Source organism: Pezoporus occidentalis, unplaced genomic scaffold (assembly GCF_034315485.1).
Source record: "Pezoporus occidentalis ecotype Australia unplaced genomic scaffold, CSIRO_AGI_Poc_V1 ctg67, whole genome shotgun sequence".
NCBI classification, from domain to species: Eukaryota; Metazoa; Chordata; class Aves; order Psittaciformes; family Psittacidae; genus Pezoporus; species Pezoporus occidentalis.
This window is the reverse complement of record NW_026916019.1, coordinates 382,761-397,925: the sequence shown is the minus strand read 5'-3', so window position 1 is coordinate 397,925 and position 15,165 is coordinate 382,761. Positions and strand designations below refer to the sequence as shown.

Sequence of the window (15,165 nt, the reverse complement as noted above, 5' to 3'; positions counted from 1 at the left end):
CTTCAGACGTATTTAGCTGTCTTAATGCATATGGTATAAGGGAAGGGAGATGACCAATCTTTTTATCCCTGTTTGCCACATACATTGTCTAGCTGAAATTCTTTCCTAATGTGCTAAGGCCCCTTTCAACAACTTTGCCTTTTTTTTTTTCCTTTCTTTTCTTTTTCTTTAATCATTTTTTCTTTTTTTACCTGTAAATACATTAACACCACCTAGTGAAGATAAAAAGAATGTTGGTCAAATCTATTCACCAGTCATTACACTTAGACCCTTCTCGTACATATGAACAGACAGCTTGAGTGGACGTGAATGGAATAGAGACTATTAACAAAGGCACCCAGCCAGTGGTTATTCAGAGAACAAAATTTCTGTGTAGCTGTGTTTCTTTCTGTTGATTGTCTTTTGCATTTTAAATAACGTTTTCAGCCATGGCTTTTACTTTCAAAAGAAGGCTGTGAACAAAACAGGCTCCATTTGCTGGTTTGAAAATGTACTTCTGTCTTAGCAGGGAGTTGGATTTTAACATTAAAATATGTGTATACATAAATGATTCCTATGCTGCTTTGATTTGTGGATTTTGTAAAGGTTTTTTTTTTCAAATATGTTAACAGAAATATTTTCTAGTTAGATACTTAGAAATAGTTATTACTGTGCTTTTTAATGAATATTTTTATTTCTATTACATGGGCTTTTTGCTTAACTAATATTTAGAAGAATGCTCATTTCAGAATGAATAATTCCAGACAAAATGTGTTCTGATTATATTCAATTTAGAAAATAATTAAATTTGTTTGCTTTAGTCCTTGAACTCATCATTATTTTTTTCCTTTGCTGCATTAAATGCTCTGAAAGATCTGCAATACTGGTTTATTGTGTCACTTTGTTTCTAGCATCTGTTGTCTGAAATGGAGTCACTGAAGCCAAAAGTTCATTCAGTACAAGTCTGTCAGAGTGCCCTGAGGATTCCTGAAGAGGTGGTAACTGGCCTGCCAATATGCCACAGTGCCCTCAGGCTCCAAGAGGAGGCCAGCCACCTGCAGCACACTGCCATCCAGCAGTGCAACATCATGCAGGTAGGTGGCACTCCATCCCAGAAATTACTCTGGATAACTTGAACAGTGCCGTACAAGCCCTAGTGCAGAGAATTTTTTATCTCTGTGCATTACTCTTTTTCATGTAGGTGCCATTAAGAAGTTCCCTAGTATGTTTTCATTTCTCTGTGTTTTTGGGGGTTCTAATAGTCATGAGCATGTTAATTGTTGATTAGACTTTCATCAGACTTTCATCTCGGTTCTGTCCTTGATCTTGTGCTTTTTGTAATACTGTTAGGTTTAAGTAGACAAATAGCTAATATAAATTGCATGCAGGTTAATTTTATAATACATATAATCCAGTTAATGAAATTAATATATCATTATAACATCAACAGCTTGGGATTGCATAGAAACTGTTGAGTTAATTAAATAGCTTTCTAGGATTTTTTTTTTTATTATTACTTAAAATGTATATATTTTTTCTTTCTGACTTTGGAGTCATTCAGCATCTATGATATTTGCATTTTCAAGTTTTGTTAAATACAAGAAAACTAAGTTTTGTTTGATTGTTTGAATTCATAATTAAACATGTAAAAGGTATTTCCAGAGAAGAATAAGGTTTTAATAGCAAGAGTTATTAAGGATAATTGATGCTACTTAAGTGTAATATTTCTGAATGGACTTTTCCCTGACTATATTCCTGCTTTGCATATTCAGATACAAATACCAGATAGATTAAGTTTGCTACACATCAGAAGGGAAATCAGACATGCTTGGAATAAATAAATATTTATATTCATGTAGACACTCAATTTTCTTTTCCGCCTCTCTAGGAAGCAGTTGTTCAGTATGAGCAATATGAGCAAGAAATGAAACATTTACAGCAAATGATAGAGAGTGCCCATCATGAGATCCAAGACAAGCCAATAGCAACCGGCAACATCCAGGAACTTCAGGTCCAGATTTCACGTCATGAGGTAGGAGAGCAAAATGCAACAGCATGGGGTCAAAGGCAGCTCAGGGACCCAAAAAAACTTTTCATAAGCAATGGTCGTTAATTATGTGAGTAGCTTCTCAGGCTTGCTTAAGGCTAGTTGAGCAGATAGATGCAGTACCAGATAGGAAACTTACAGTATTGGTACAGTGTGGAGCATTCATTTGCTTGTTCAGTTAGATATGTCTTAATCTCCAGGCAAAATTGTGACAAACTAAAGCACTGCATAACTGAGGGACAGTTAACATAGGTGCTTAGCTAAGGAGTGTCCCAGAAGTTAATGTTGAGCAGTTGATCAAGTGAGCACGGGTAGTTCAGTGATTCTCATATATGTAATATATATTTATATATGTGTATATCCTGAAGTAATTACTCATTTCCATGCCAGTAACATTCTGTAAAAAAACATCAGGGGACATGAATCACAGGAAAAACACAGTTGATTTTGAGGGAAACTCTGCAATGTTGACTCCAAAGGCTTCTTTTAAAGTTGTTGGGAAGAGTTTTGTCCTGTGGATTTACAGGTCCTGTCCTCAAGCCCATTGATTGTCAGCCTTTGAATGAGTCAGGATAGTCTCTGTGCAGCCTTGCTGTGCTGGCATTGAAGCTCCTGAGTTCTTGGGATAAAAGATGTACCATTATCTATATATGTTACTTTTGGCACTAGATGGCACCATTTCTTTACATGAGAATTAAAGCTGTGCTATAGTGTAATATAACCTAATGTTAAATGCATTGTTCATTTACTATCCAGTTGTTACAGAAGTTACTTGGTGTAAATGCAGAGCAGTTTGGTTAAACAAACACTTCCGGGGTTTTAGTACTGAATTAATAATGCTACTATTCTCCAGTCAAATGTTCTGGAATGGCAAACACAGGAAAGTGACTTCAGTGGTACAGGGTAATATTCCTAGAGGAAGGAATGATGCTGCAGAGAGGAAGGAATTCCAAATGGGGCAGCTTGAAATTTCATCTGCATTTGAACAAGTTCAGTGCTATGAGTCTTTCTAAATGTCTGTGGGAAAATAGCAGCTTTACTCTATTGCACATGTGGAGATCAGCCAGAGTGGACAGGTTTCATACTTGCAAGCTTTCCCCATTTAGGGGTAAGGAGTTTTGAGAGATTGAGATGCATGGTTTTGGCTCATATTTTGTCTGCCAAAAATCTGTGGAAATGCATAGCATAAAGGGTATATTTCATACCCTATATTACTTCAAAAACTACTTTGAAAGGCAAGTTCATCAAGATGCTTATTACAGGTGTTTTTAATTTAAGAAAACTTCAGTTCCAGATTCCCTGTTGAAGCCTGCATGGACAAGAACTGAAAGGGATGTTTGTAGTAGTTATATTTAGAATTAAACTAAGAGAAAGATAGTAGAAGCAAAATACAACTTGATTTGTAGGAATCTTGTATTGCTCTGCATGTAACACTCTGAAACTGTTTATTGACCTGTGCTTATTCAGACTTTCATATAAAAATTGGGCAAGTATCTCCATACTTTTGAATTATTTTAATGGATAATACAGTATTTCATACAGCATTACTTTTATAAGTCACTTCAGGGGTTTTTCACAATCACATTTTTCCCTCCTTTTCCTTGTTTTCAATATGTTAGATACACAGTGCATTTGAAATTAATGCCACAAATGTTATTGCAGCTCAATAATGATGATGGAATTAAGTGAGTATATTGAATGATGATAATTTCTTACTGAGCCTCAGAGGTGTCATTCATTAAGCATTAGTGAATGACTGGTACCTGCCAAAGAGAGCACTATACCAGCTGCTAGACATTAAAATTATGGCTTAATTTAATTGCAGTTGGGTTTTTGATTGATCTAGTTGATGTTTTATACTCCAGACTTTGCTTAGTCCCCAGGGTAAGTCTTGGCGCTTCAGGAGAGCTCCTTTTATTATTTACATGGCAGACACTGACCAGGTGCCATTGTAACCCAGGCAGTAAAGTGTCATCCTCAGTTCTTGTGCTGCTTCCATTTTGATCTCTGTATTCCTCACTATGACTGTTCTGCACTGTGGTTTTGAGAAAATAATTTCCAGAAAATGTTATGCAGCCCCCCCCCCCCCAAAAAAAAAATATTTCATTTTACCAGCCTGAAGCATTACTTTTCATTTACTTTTATTTACTTTTTAAATTTACTTTGTACAAGATATTTTAATTATTCTTTTATTATACCTATTAGATCTTGCAACTTCTCTTCCTATTTTTCCTTGAAAACTTGTGTTTGTTGAAGAGATAAAATCAAATAAATAAAGCAGTATATTTGAATGAATAATCACTGGCTTAGCAGGCAAGCTTATACAAATGTCCTTTTCATTTTATAGATTGAAATTCATATTATTGAATCTCTGTGGAAACAGGAGCAATAGCTTTGGCAGAAATACTAAAATCTTCCAGCATTGCTTTTTTGTTTATTTACTTTATTAGTTGAAAGCTTTGAGGCTGGACAGCAAACTGGGTTGCAGTACAGGGCAGGAGAGAAGACAAGTCAGTTTCTAAGGTTGTTCATTGTTCATTTCAGTCTTTCTTATCCAACTAAACTTAAATATATGATGGTGTTTGGCCATACAGATAGACCCCTTTATAGCCATAACAAGATTAAACCACAGCTTATTCAAACAGTGGCAAAAAGTGACCCAGTCTGCATTTAATCTTATTACGTGACTGATTGTGCCTATCACATTTGATGTTGTTACACCCTGTGAGTTATTGTTTGAACAATTAATTCGTTCTGTCAAGAGCTGAATGGGGCATTTTTTACAGTGGTTACCACATAGCCTCGTTTCCGTGGCATGCACTATGTGGAGAAGCTTCATCTTCCTCAGATAAATGGAAATAGGGGAAAAAGTAGGACAGGAAGAAGGAGACACATTTCCCTTTTCTGCAGTCTGAAGCTAATAAACTTCATGTAAGGTTCAGGCTGGATGCGAGCGTGAGGCATCCCTCCCTTCCCTCTGTGATTATCATGCACACAGAGCCTTTGCAGCATTTTTCCGGTTTTGCCTCAAAGCTCTCGGTTCTGCGGTTTAGCTCTGCAGCCAGACGCAGCCTGACTTGTTCCCTCCACTATCAACATCCTGCTTGTCAGCTAGCGGCAGCTTATGCAGGGCTCCGGAGAGGCAGTGCCGTGATGTTATTGGCTGGGCTTGGAGGGGAGAGCTTGCATTTGCCAGGAAAGCTGAAATGCTGCGAGTCCTGTGGCCTTTATGGGCAGCCTCTGCATAAGGGAAAAAAAAAATGTTTCCTCAGGAGCTGGCTCAGAAGATCAAAGGATACCAGGAGCAAATCGCTTCTTTGAATTCAAAGTGCAAGATGCTGACAATGAAAGCAAAACATGCCACAATGCTGCTAACAGTGACAGAAGTGGAGGGGCTTTCAGAGGGAATGGAGGAGCTGGATTCAGACCTGCTCCCAGCACACTCTGCTCATCCCTCGGTGGTTATGGTAAGGAATGCTTTGGTCTTGGTACTGTTCATCTCAGCTGCTTGCTTTTGCATCATTGCAATACTCCTGTGCAGCAAATTGCCACAGGTTACATATACATTTTGATTTTGAAATGGCTGGAAGTGTGGCAAACCAAACAAGTTGCAGCTTCCCTTTCCTGTAGTTTGCTTTATGTGGTTTTTCAAGACTTCTTCATAAAGGGTGAAGTTATTTAACAGACATATACCAGTGGAAGTTTTCCATAAGAAGATGCAAATCCAGTGCTTTTTTGTAGCTGTCAGCATGTAAGAGCAAACACTGAAAAAGTACTGAATTGCAGGAATGAGATGAAATCAGATTAAATATTTTGTAACGTTGCAGTGGATCGGTTTTACACACTGTATTTTTAAAGCTCTTAAAATATTGATGTGATAATTTACAATATGCTGCTATATTTTCAGATGATGGTGTTGGAAATGAAAGCTGGCTAAGTACTGCCGTAGGCCTCATGTTTAAATTACTCTGCCTGCCTTTGTTTCTAACTGGATCTCATTACAAATATACTGCTGATGGTATTGAGATTTTTATCTGAGTGAAAATAGAGTGCTGATTTCAGGATTTTTCATTGTATAACAGCATTGGGGGAGCAAGAATAGTATGTTGCTACTGGACTGTGTGTATTTTATATTCCAAGTCTGTTCCTTGTTCTAACCAAGCCTGGATACCGAGGCCAATACTGCATTATTCTGTAGCTCTCCACAGTATTTCCATATGCAGCAGTGATTGTATTAGAAGACATACAGCCAAACCCTAATTTACTATTATTGAGTTGTTTGCTATACAATTTCTTTTAAATTTGCTAGGGTACAGGAAAGCATATTTATACTGAAGTCTGACAAGTAAATGATACTGTTAATTCAACAAGATTTTTAAACTGGTAAATTAAGAGCATGAAGCATGACCAAATAATGACATGGTAATTCTGGCCATGTGTTGGTTTTTTTTTTGTTGTTTTTGTTTGTTTTTATCTCAGTCTAAGTCAAACGTAAGTTGAGGTAACTGATTTTTCTTCCTGTGCTCTGGGGTTGCTTTTCCTGTGGCAGATGACTGCTGGTCGCTGTCACACGCTGCTATCCCCTGTCACTGAGGAGTCTGGGGAGGAGGGAACCAACAGTGAGATATCTTCTCCACCTGCCTGTCGCTCTCCTTCACCTGTGGCTAATACAGATGCTTCTGTTAACCAGGTACCTCCCTCTTGGCATTCATTCAGCTTTAATCTCAGACATGCATGGTTCCATTCCACAGGTGGTTTATTTAATCTTCTGAAATAATATTTACCTACAGCTCCAAGGAACTGAGGCTTAACCTCTAACCTAACTGAACCTTCAGGCTGTAATTCAAAATGGATGCATATACTGACTTCTGAGTTTAAAATGCATAAATCGGGTGTTAAAGCTATTTGCTGTTTTTAAAAATAGATTTGAATTGACAAAGCTCTTGCATGTCACTACTGTTTTCTATTTATAACCTTATTTTTATTTTGTCAGTAGTACTTAATGGAATCTTGCATCCTGAGAAGAAATGCAATTTTGTAGTTCACATAATAAAACATTGCATTATGTCCATACATATCTATCTTACTGTATCAATGGCATTGTAACATTGAAGTCACACGCTAATATCTTAATACCATTTAAAGTATTAACTTTCATGGTTTGTTTCTTTTTTTTTTTATGTATTGTTCATTCCATGCTTTCTGTGTCAGTCTGTTTCAAGTGGCAGATCAGTGAAACCACTGAAGTTAGATTTTTAAATTAAAACTGAGGGGTCTAATAAGCAGTGAATCTAGCATATGAAGCATCATGCACATGAAAGCACATGAAAAATATTAAGCTCTAAAAGTTTAGAGTTGAGCCTTAGGGGCAGTCACCATATCTCTGAATTCATCATGTTGTGGGTTTTGTGGTTGTTTTTTTTTTAATTGCTAATTCTTCAAAATTGACCACTGCAGACTTAAGGGGTAGAATGCATTGTGTTTCATGGCTGAGTAGAATTAGAAAGGTTTGAGCAAGATGCCCACTGATTCCTTCCACTAATTTCAAAGATACATATGTGCTACAGAAGTTGCTAAATATGAATAATTCGTTTTCATGAACAGACATAAGGAAGAATATTAAGGTAAAATAGTAAGACTGGTGACAGAATCTTCAACAGAAAAATAAAAAAGTTATGTAATTAATTAGAAGGATTTTTCTAGTGTTCTTTCATATAATCAGAAATTTTCCAGTAAAGTTTACTTACAGTAAAAAGACAGCTATATATTTCATCACAGAAATCTTAGACAGTGTTAATCAGTGAAATAATTAAAGGACCAAGATCATCTTGCTTCCCAATAAATGAAGCCAATATCAGTTCCTTACATTTCTCTGAAAATGAAAAATCAGACTAACAGCTCCAGTATCTCAAATAATAAGGAAAACCTAGCAAAAATGCTGTTTCACCGTGAGGTGACATCAAAATACAAAATTTAGAACCTGTGATTTACTATGGCAAAATTTAACAAGATGTTTTTTATTTAGCAGAATATTTTTGAAAGAGATAAAATTGATGGTGTTATAATCTAAAAAACATACAGATTAAGGTTTCTTCAGTGTGGTTAGTGTTGAAATGATCTGAACATACTAAAAAATAAGCGGAAGAACGATCCAAAATGTAGTGGCTTACAAAATGCTTAGGTTCACACTCACATGATGTTGAAACTAAAGAAGCTGTGAAAGTGCCAGTGCTGACCATGATGAATGCCCACGGACACTTCAGGAAAGAAGGTTGGTTAAAAAAAAGAAAAAGAAAAAACTAGAGATTAGTTAATTAGGGTCTTAAATGTAAATTAAAAAATATTATGTATTCACTGACACTCAGCAGAACTAATTTGAAAATCTTTTGTTATATAAAGTAGCCAGCATTAACAGAAAAAAAAGTCACAGGAAGATAACCTGCAAAGTACCAGAAAAAACATGTGAACAGGAGCTCTAGAAAGTAAATAATTACATTAATTTAGTCTTTGAAAAAGAGAAGATTTCATGAAGTAGGGGATGAGGAGGAGAGGGTTGGATGTTAAGGCTATTTTTTAAATTCGTGCCTATCTTTGCACAGTCTTTCATCGTTTCCTAGTGTCTCTTAATGGTGAAATGTAGTTATTCTGAATTCAGACATCTATGCACTGTTTTACATTACTAACAAGTAATGAAAATATAAAACAAATGCCAACTGCGTATTGGTGGAAATACTGGTTCTGTGTATTGAAATAAAGTAAAGCAAGACCATAAATACAAGAAAATGACAGATTTAGCACTGTTAGCAGGTGCCCATGTTGTTAGTTTTGTACTGAAACTCCTCTAAGAACAATGGGGTGGGTGGGGAACTATAAAAATGTTAACTGTAAGAAGGCTGAGGAGTTTCATAGTATACATTTCAGCAACAGATAACAGTCCTTCAATGCAGTTTATTTTGATGTATAGCAAAATCAGGCACTTCATCTGCTGCAGTACTGAATGGGAAGCCTTTGGCGTTAAAACTTCTCACCTTTACCCAAACGTAGTTGATTAAAATTTGGCACATTTTTAAAAACTTCTTTTTCCAGATAGGCAGTGCAGCACAATTGAATTGCAAAAGCTGAAGTGTTGTCAGAAAGCCTTTGAAGCCACAGCTGATGCTGTGATTCAGGTCTTCAGGACCGGGTCACTATTAAATGTCTTTTTATCTCCTTGTACACAGCTTACTTAATTATTCTTTCTCCTTCCCTTACAAAAACTCACCTAGAGTGCAACAGCCCTTGTTAAATATCCTTTGAAATCTAAACACACCCTTTGCTCCTACATCCTAATAACAAAGCCTGAGTACTGTTTGGCTAATTTTCACAAAAGCAGGCATGATCTGTTAGGGCCTTTTGCGGGGGCAACAAAATCTGTTACATGTAAGAACATCTGGATTCACACTACCATTATCTGAAAGCCCTGCCAGAAAGAAACTGTCATGTATACTCCAGAAAGTAGTTGATGGAGGAAGCGGTTGCTTTTCTTTCTCTGTAAAAGCAAGCTTTTTATTCTGGAAACCATGATTAAGAAGTCGCAGAAGCCCAGTTTTTCTGTTGGTCTTGAGAGAGGGCTAGCTAAGGGTTGGAGAGTAGCTGCTGATAAGGCAAAATGAGAAGTTGCCTGTACTGTTGCAATTTTTCACTGTGACATGGAAAGATCACTTGTGGTCAGAGTAAAAGATTCTGAAATTGCAGTAACGAATGGTGTGCTAAGCTGTTACCTATTCCCTATTAGCTCCTGGACATCAGAAATAACTTTTATCATGAAATTGTTCAATTTTCTGTATTATTGCCTCGGAAGAAGTACCTCGTCTGCCCCTTTTGGACAGTTTGATGGGAGTGACCTTGTTCCTGTACTCTTCCAGAGCTTGTTTTGTTTTGTTCACGTACAGTATTAGATAAGATAGTGAAATTACATTGGGAAATAAAGATTCTGCTCCAAGTTAGGATCCTAAATATACTTGGAGATCTAGTACCACAGATACAGTCTTGTGTAGTACCTGACTTGTATACACCTATACAGAATCACGGGACAACTTGGGCTGGAAGGGACCTCTGGAGGTTGTCTGCTCCAACGCCTTTTCTCAAGCTAGGCCACATACAGCAGGTTGTCTGGGACTATATTCAGGTGGGTTTTGAGTATCTCCAAGGATGGAGACTCCACAACTTCTGGGGGCAGTCTGTTGCAGTGGTCAGTAACCCTTACAGTAAAAAAGTGTTTCCTGATGTTCAGAGGGAACTTCCTGTGTTTCAGTTTGTGCCCATAGTCCCTTGTCCTGTCACTGGGCAACATTTAAAAAAGCCTAGCTCTGTCATCTTTGCACTTTCCTTTCAGGTATAAAATAGAATCATTAAATCATTTAGGTTGGAAAAGACCTTTAAGGATGAGTCCAACTGATAATCAAGCACTGCCAAGTCCACCACTAAACCATGTCTCTAAGCACCACAAGTGTTTTAACGTGCCTTCAGGGATGGCAACTCAACTATTTCCCTGAGCATCCTGTTCCAATGCTTGACAAATCTATTGGAGAAGAGGTTTTTCCTAGTATCCAATCTAAACGTCTTCTGGTACAGCTTGAGGCCATTTCCTCTTGTCCTATCACTTGTTAACCTGGGAGAAGAGACCAACACCCACCTTGCTACAAAGACGTTAAACAAAACTGGCTCCAGTACTGGGCCCTGGAGAAGAGCCACCAACTCTATTTAATTCCTTTCACTCTCTGGGGATTTGTATTTATACACACACTTTTGTATTTGCAGTACAGTAAAGGGTTTGCAGTCTGTTTGGTAGACACAGCTTTGTAAGCTGCCAGGTGAAAGGCACTTAGTTTTCTCAGTCACGTTGCTCAACCTGCTGGATTTTCATCCCTATCCTACAAAGTCAGAAACAGGGAAATTTGAAATCATCGGAGGAGGATTTTCCAAACAAACTTTCCAGTAGATTTTGAGCAACTAGGGGCATTTAAAAATGCAGAGTTGTTGAGGAAACTGAATAATAGCTGCTGGGTTGCATGGTCTGGACATAGTTCACAAAGTAAGGCTACTAAGTGAGAAGAAGGAAGGCTGCAGTGTTTCTCAGCTTCCAAATAGATGTGGTGGTAACTCTTATTACATGGTTTTGTTTTAAATAATCCTTGTTGTTAAGTCTGCTTTCCTGACTTAAATATAGATACTGTGCATGTTTCCTTAAATTTTCTGTATATTTTTTTAATTGTCACCTGTAATAGTTGAAGGAATCCCCACGCACTGAATATGGAATGTCTGCTGTGAAACAGTTCCACCCTGAATTTTAAGTGGTGGTTTGAACATTTGCCCCTTTCTAGTGGCAATTCTGGTCCCTTTTCCCACTATCTTTTGTAAGTTAGCCAAGAATATCTATTTGTTTGAAAGCTTACTATAAGCTAGTGTTTTGTACTCTGTCTTACATCATTGACTAGTTCTTCAACATGTTCCTTTTTTGTTCTTCTGTTGCCTTCTCTGTGTTCGTTGGAATGACATTCCTTGTCACCTACCATGCCATACCCTGCTGTCCGTTGCGATGATGCTAGAACAATGCTCCCACTAATAGCACTCCCTTTCCAGCCTTTCCATGTCTGTCCATAGCTGCCTCCTGTGTCTCCCAGCCAATATGATCATGAAAAAAAATGCATCTACAGTGGTCTTCATAGTGAAGCTCCAGGCCATACTTAGTGTTCTACTCTTTAATATTTATTTACTGTGTTGCTCAAAGGTTTTCTGGTGGTTTTGTCTTTTTGAGGGTTTTATTTTAATGGACATGCAATGGGACAGTACACGGGGGGAATGCTACATAGTAGCTTTCATTTTGAAAGTGCCATAATGTGCTTCATGCTTGTAGGACATTGCTTATTACCAAGCCTTATCTGCTGAACAGTTGCAGACAGAAGCTGCTAAAATTCAACCCAGCACTTCAGCCACCCAGGAGTTTTATGAGCCAGGCTTAGAAACAGCTGCTAGTGCCAAATTGGATGATTTGCAGCGTTCTTGGGAAACACTGAAAAATGTGGTAAGTCTTCATTTGAAGGGTTCAAAGAAATAGTTTGTAAGGAATAAAATGCAAAGAACTGGTTAATATTCTTCTCTGCAATTCTTGGTTTTCAAGCAGAAACAAGAATTGTTAGTTGTGATGTTATTTTCTTTTGTTCTTTGTTTGGAAGCCTGGTTTTGGATAGACCTCCATTAAGTCATTAAGGCTGATGGCAAATATTTCTGAAGGCAGCTATTGTTAAGACTACATTGCATAACCTAACAGGGAAATCCACTCATGCTGGATGAGCTGGCAAAAAAAGGCCCAAGAATCCAGTTTCCTCAAGTACTGAGTCAGCTTAACACATTTTACATAGTAGTGCAGCATAATAATTCAGTGAAGTATGACAGTGATCAAGGTTTTGTTTGCATGCTATAAATTTTAACTCTTTGCAGAGGCACATTAGCTATTATGGGATATTAAGAACTACATCTAGCAAATAGTACATATCCACATGTTTGAGTACGTAAAATCTAAAATAAATAATCCCTTATAATTTATACTTTTGAAAACTTGTGCCAAGTTCTTGGATTTAGTCTGGTAAGCCTAGGGATGTAAGAAGCAGAAGAAAGAGTAAATTTTATATCAGAGGTCACAATTTATACCTTCCATTTCTTTTCAGATCAGTGAAAAGCAGCGTACCCTCTATGAAGCTCTTGAGCGTCAGCAGAAGTACCAGGACACACTCCAGTCTATATCCACAAAAATGGAGAGCATTGAGATCAAATTAAATGAGAGTCTGGAACCAGCCAAAAGCCCAGAGAGCCAGATGGCTGAACATCAGGTAAAAATTTACATGTGACAAATAGAGGGAGGGCATGCATTAAGCATATATCTTTAGTTCCCTTTTCTTAGAAAGCAGCATTCTTCACAGCTGGATGCCTCAAAAACATGCATTAGTTGTATGAAACTTCTCTGTTTCATACAACTTTCTGGACTTCTGCTGTTCTAAAGATGGTGTAATGTGGATTCTTTTAATAAAGAGCCTTTTAAAAAACTAGACTAAACAGTAAGTTTGTCCAGTCAAAATTTTCAGCAAAATCTTTTGTCAGAGATGGTGTTCACTGCCACCTACAGATACTGTTCTTCAGCATCAGTGCTGCTAGCATACATTGGACTCTTTATGTTTCCAAGTTTACTAAGATCATAACCAATACTGATGCATGTTAAATTGATCTAAATGCAATCTTTGCTTTGTTGAACAAAGCAATCTAGAGCGTACAAAAAAATCCCTCCCATTCCTCTTGAGAAATGGCATCCTGGTTAGAGAATATTTTGTCAATTAACCAATCTGTCAATTAACATCTGTCCAAGTTGTAATTAACTAAGCCTTCTATTTGATAGCTTGAAACTATGTGGTAGGGGCAGTTTTCATTTCAGTAGGAACTCCATGACCTGAAAAGGAAAACTTTTGGCTTTTGTAGCACTGTCTTATGTCCTGTGCATCCAATGTGTACACTGTCAGACATGAAGGTAGAGTATCTGCTCTAAGGTATTGGTAATGCAGCATCCTATTGTAGGCATCTTGGAAACTGTTCTATGGGATAAGAATGGTGGTAGTAACTTCTTTTACACCATGGAGTTAATCCCTGGATGTTTACATATATTGCTGGATGTTCTTTGTGGAATTAGTAAATTTCAGGCTGGAAGCTAACTCGTGCCGTTATTTCTCTCTCACAAACATACACTCACTAACTTGTTCATCATCTCCACTGTATCTACTAGAATACCCTGCCTAAAATTTTTTAGAAGAATAGATCTGTATCTCACTGATAAATGAAGGAAATACTTCCTCTGGTCTCATTTCTAAATAGGCTTTGATGGATGAGATTTTGATGTTACAAGAAGAAATCACTGAGCTTCAGACATCATTAGCCCAGGAGCTGGTTTCAGAACCACTGGATGCAGAAGCTGCTGATCAGCTGGCATTGCAATCCACTCTCACGGTCTTGGCAGAACGAATGGCCACAATTCGAATGAAGGCATCAGGAAAACGACAACTATTAGAGGTACAACTGTAGAAGTGGGTCATGTTCCAGATTTTGAGAGCCACTTTTGGCAGACCTTTACTTTCACTGAAGTTCTCAGTCACCACTGAGTGATGATAATTGAAAAAGTAGATTTAGTTCTGCTCATTTCTCACAATTCCTTTCACTAATAAACTGTCATTCTTTTTAACAAACCCCTTATCTTAATTCTAAGTGGTAAGCAACCAGAAGGAACTTGGAAACACACTTCAGGAGTTACGTAATATATACATATATAAGTTTATTTGGTTTTTAATATCCACATTGACATTTTCTCAGTAGGTTCCCTTGGTATTCCTTGTTCTCCACAGGAGAAGTAAGGAAGTGCAGGTATCAAAAGTCATGTTACCTACAACAAAATTTTAAGGAGCCACCTCTCTGAGAAGGGAGGAAGCCTAAAACAAGAAATAACACCTCTTCTAAAGTGTTCCATTGTTGTCTGTGCTCATCTTACCAGTGATCGGTATGCAGACTTCTATCATGAAAGATGCAACCCTTTATTTCTTTGTCTACCAGCTTTACCAAAAATATTTCAAAACTAAGGTAATTTTTAAAAAGTCCTTTGTGTATAGGAATGTTGCTGTGTGAATTATATACGTGAGAACATACAGTCATGCTAATGCTGGCTACATTAGTTTGGCTACTTGGAACATTGAAGGGCAGCTTTGCTGCTGTCCTGCTAAGAACTGCAGCAGTGAATTCACAGACACGGCAACTGCTGTTATTTCCAGCATCAGTTGATTCTGAGAGACTGAGTGAGAACTGACTCTGTGGAACTAAGCCATGGTTAGTTGCTGGCTGGGGTTAAACCACAACACTGAGTTACAGGGGAGTCCCCAGGGTGCATCAACTGTATTAGTTCTGTACAGTGACCTGAATAAGTCCAGAGAAAATATCTTTGTTATTCTTTAAAAATTGCACTGAGTTTTTCCTTCTTGGAATAAAAATTACTTTTCTGTAAAAATAATGGACTAGAAGCAGAATAAGGATCTTACAAGCTGCCTGGTAGTACTTAGGAGGAGATGCCA

General features: G+C 37.5%; 1 protein-coding gene across 16 annotated transcripts in view; it reads left to right on the top strand.

Moving 5' to 3' along the window:
• Positions 1–15,165, top strand: part of SYNE1 (spectrin repeat containing nuclear envelope protein 1) — a 291,558-nt gene that overhangs the window by 187,374 nt on the left and 89,019 nt on the right. For 13 of the 16 annotated variants that reach the window (XM_062640759.1, XM_062640758.1, XM_062640756.1 and 10 more), the window contains 7 exons: positions 891–1,073; positions 1,868–2,011; positions 5,299–5,493; positions 6,576–6,716; positions 11,922–12,089; positions 12,733–12,894; positions 13,925–14,119. In XM_062640759.1, coding sequence (XP_062496743.1) covers positions 891–1,073; positions 1,868–2,011; positions 5,299–5,493; positions 6,576–6,716; positions 11,922–12,089; positions 12,733–12,894; positions 13,925–14,119 — 1,188 coding nt within the window. The remainder of the gene's footprint in view (positions 1–890; positions 1,074–1,867; positions 2,012–5,298; positions 5,494–6,575; positions 6,717–11,921; positions 12,090–12,732; positions 12,895–13,924; positions 14,120–15,165) is intronic. The other 3 variants (XM_062640761.1, XM_062640765.1, XM_062640763.1) reach the window with 3 other exon arrangements.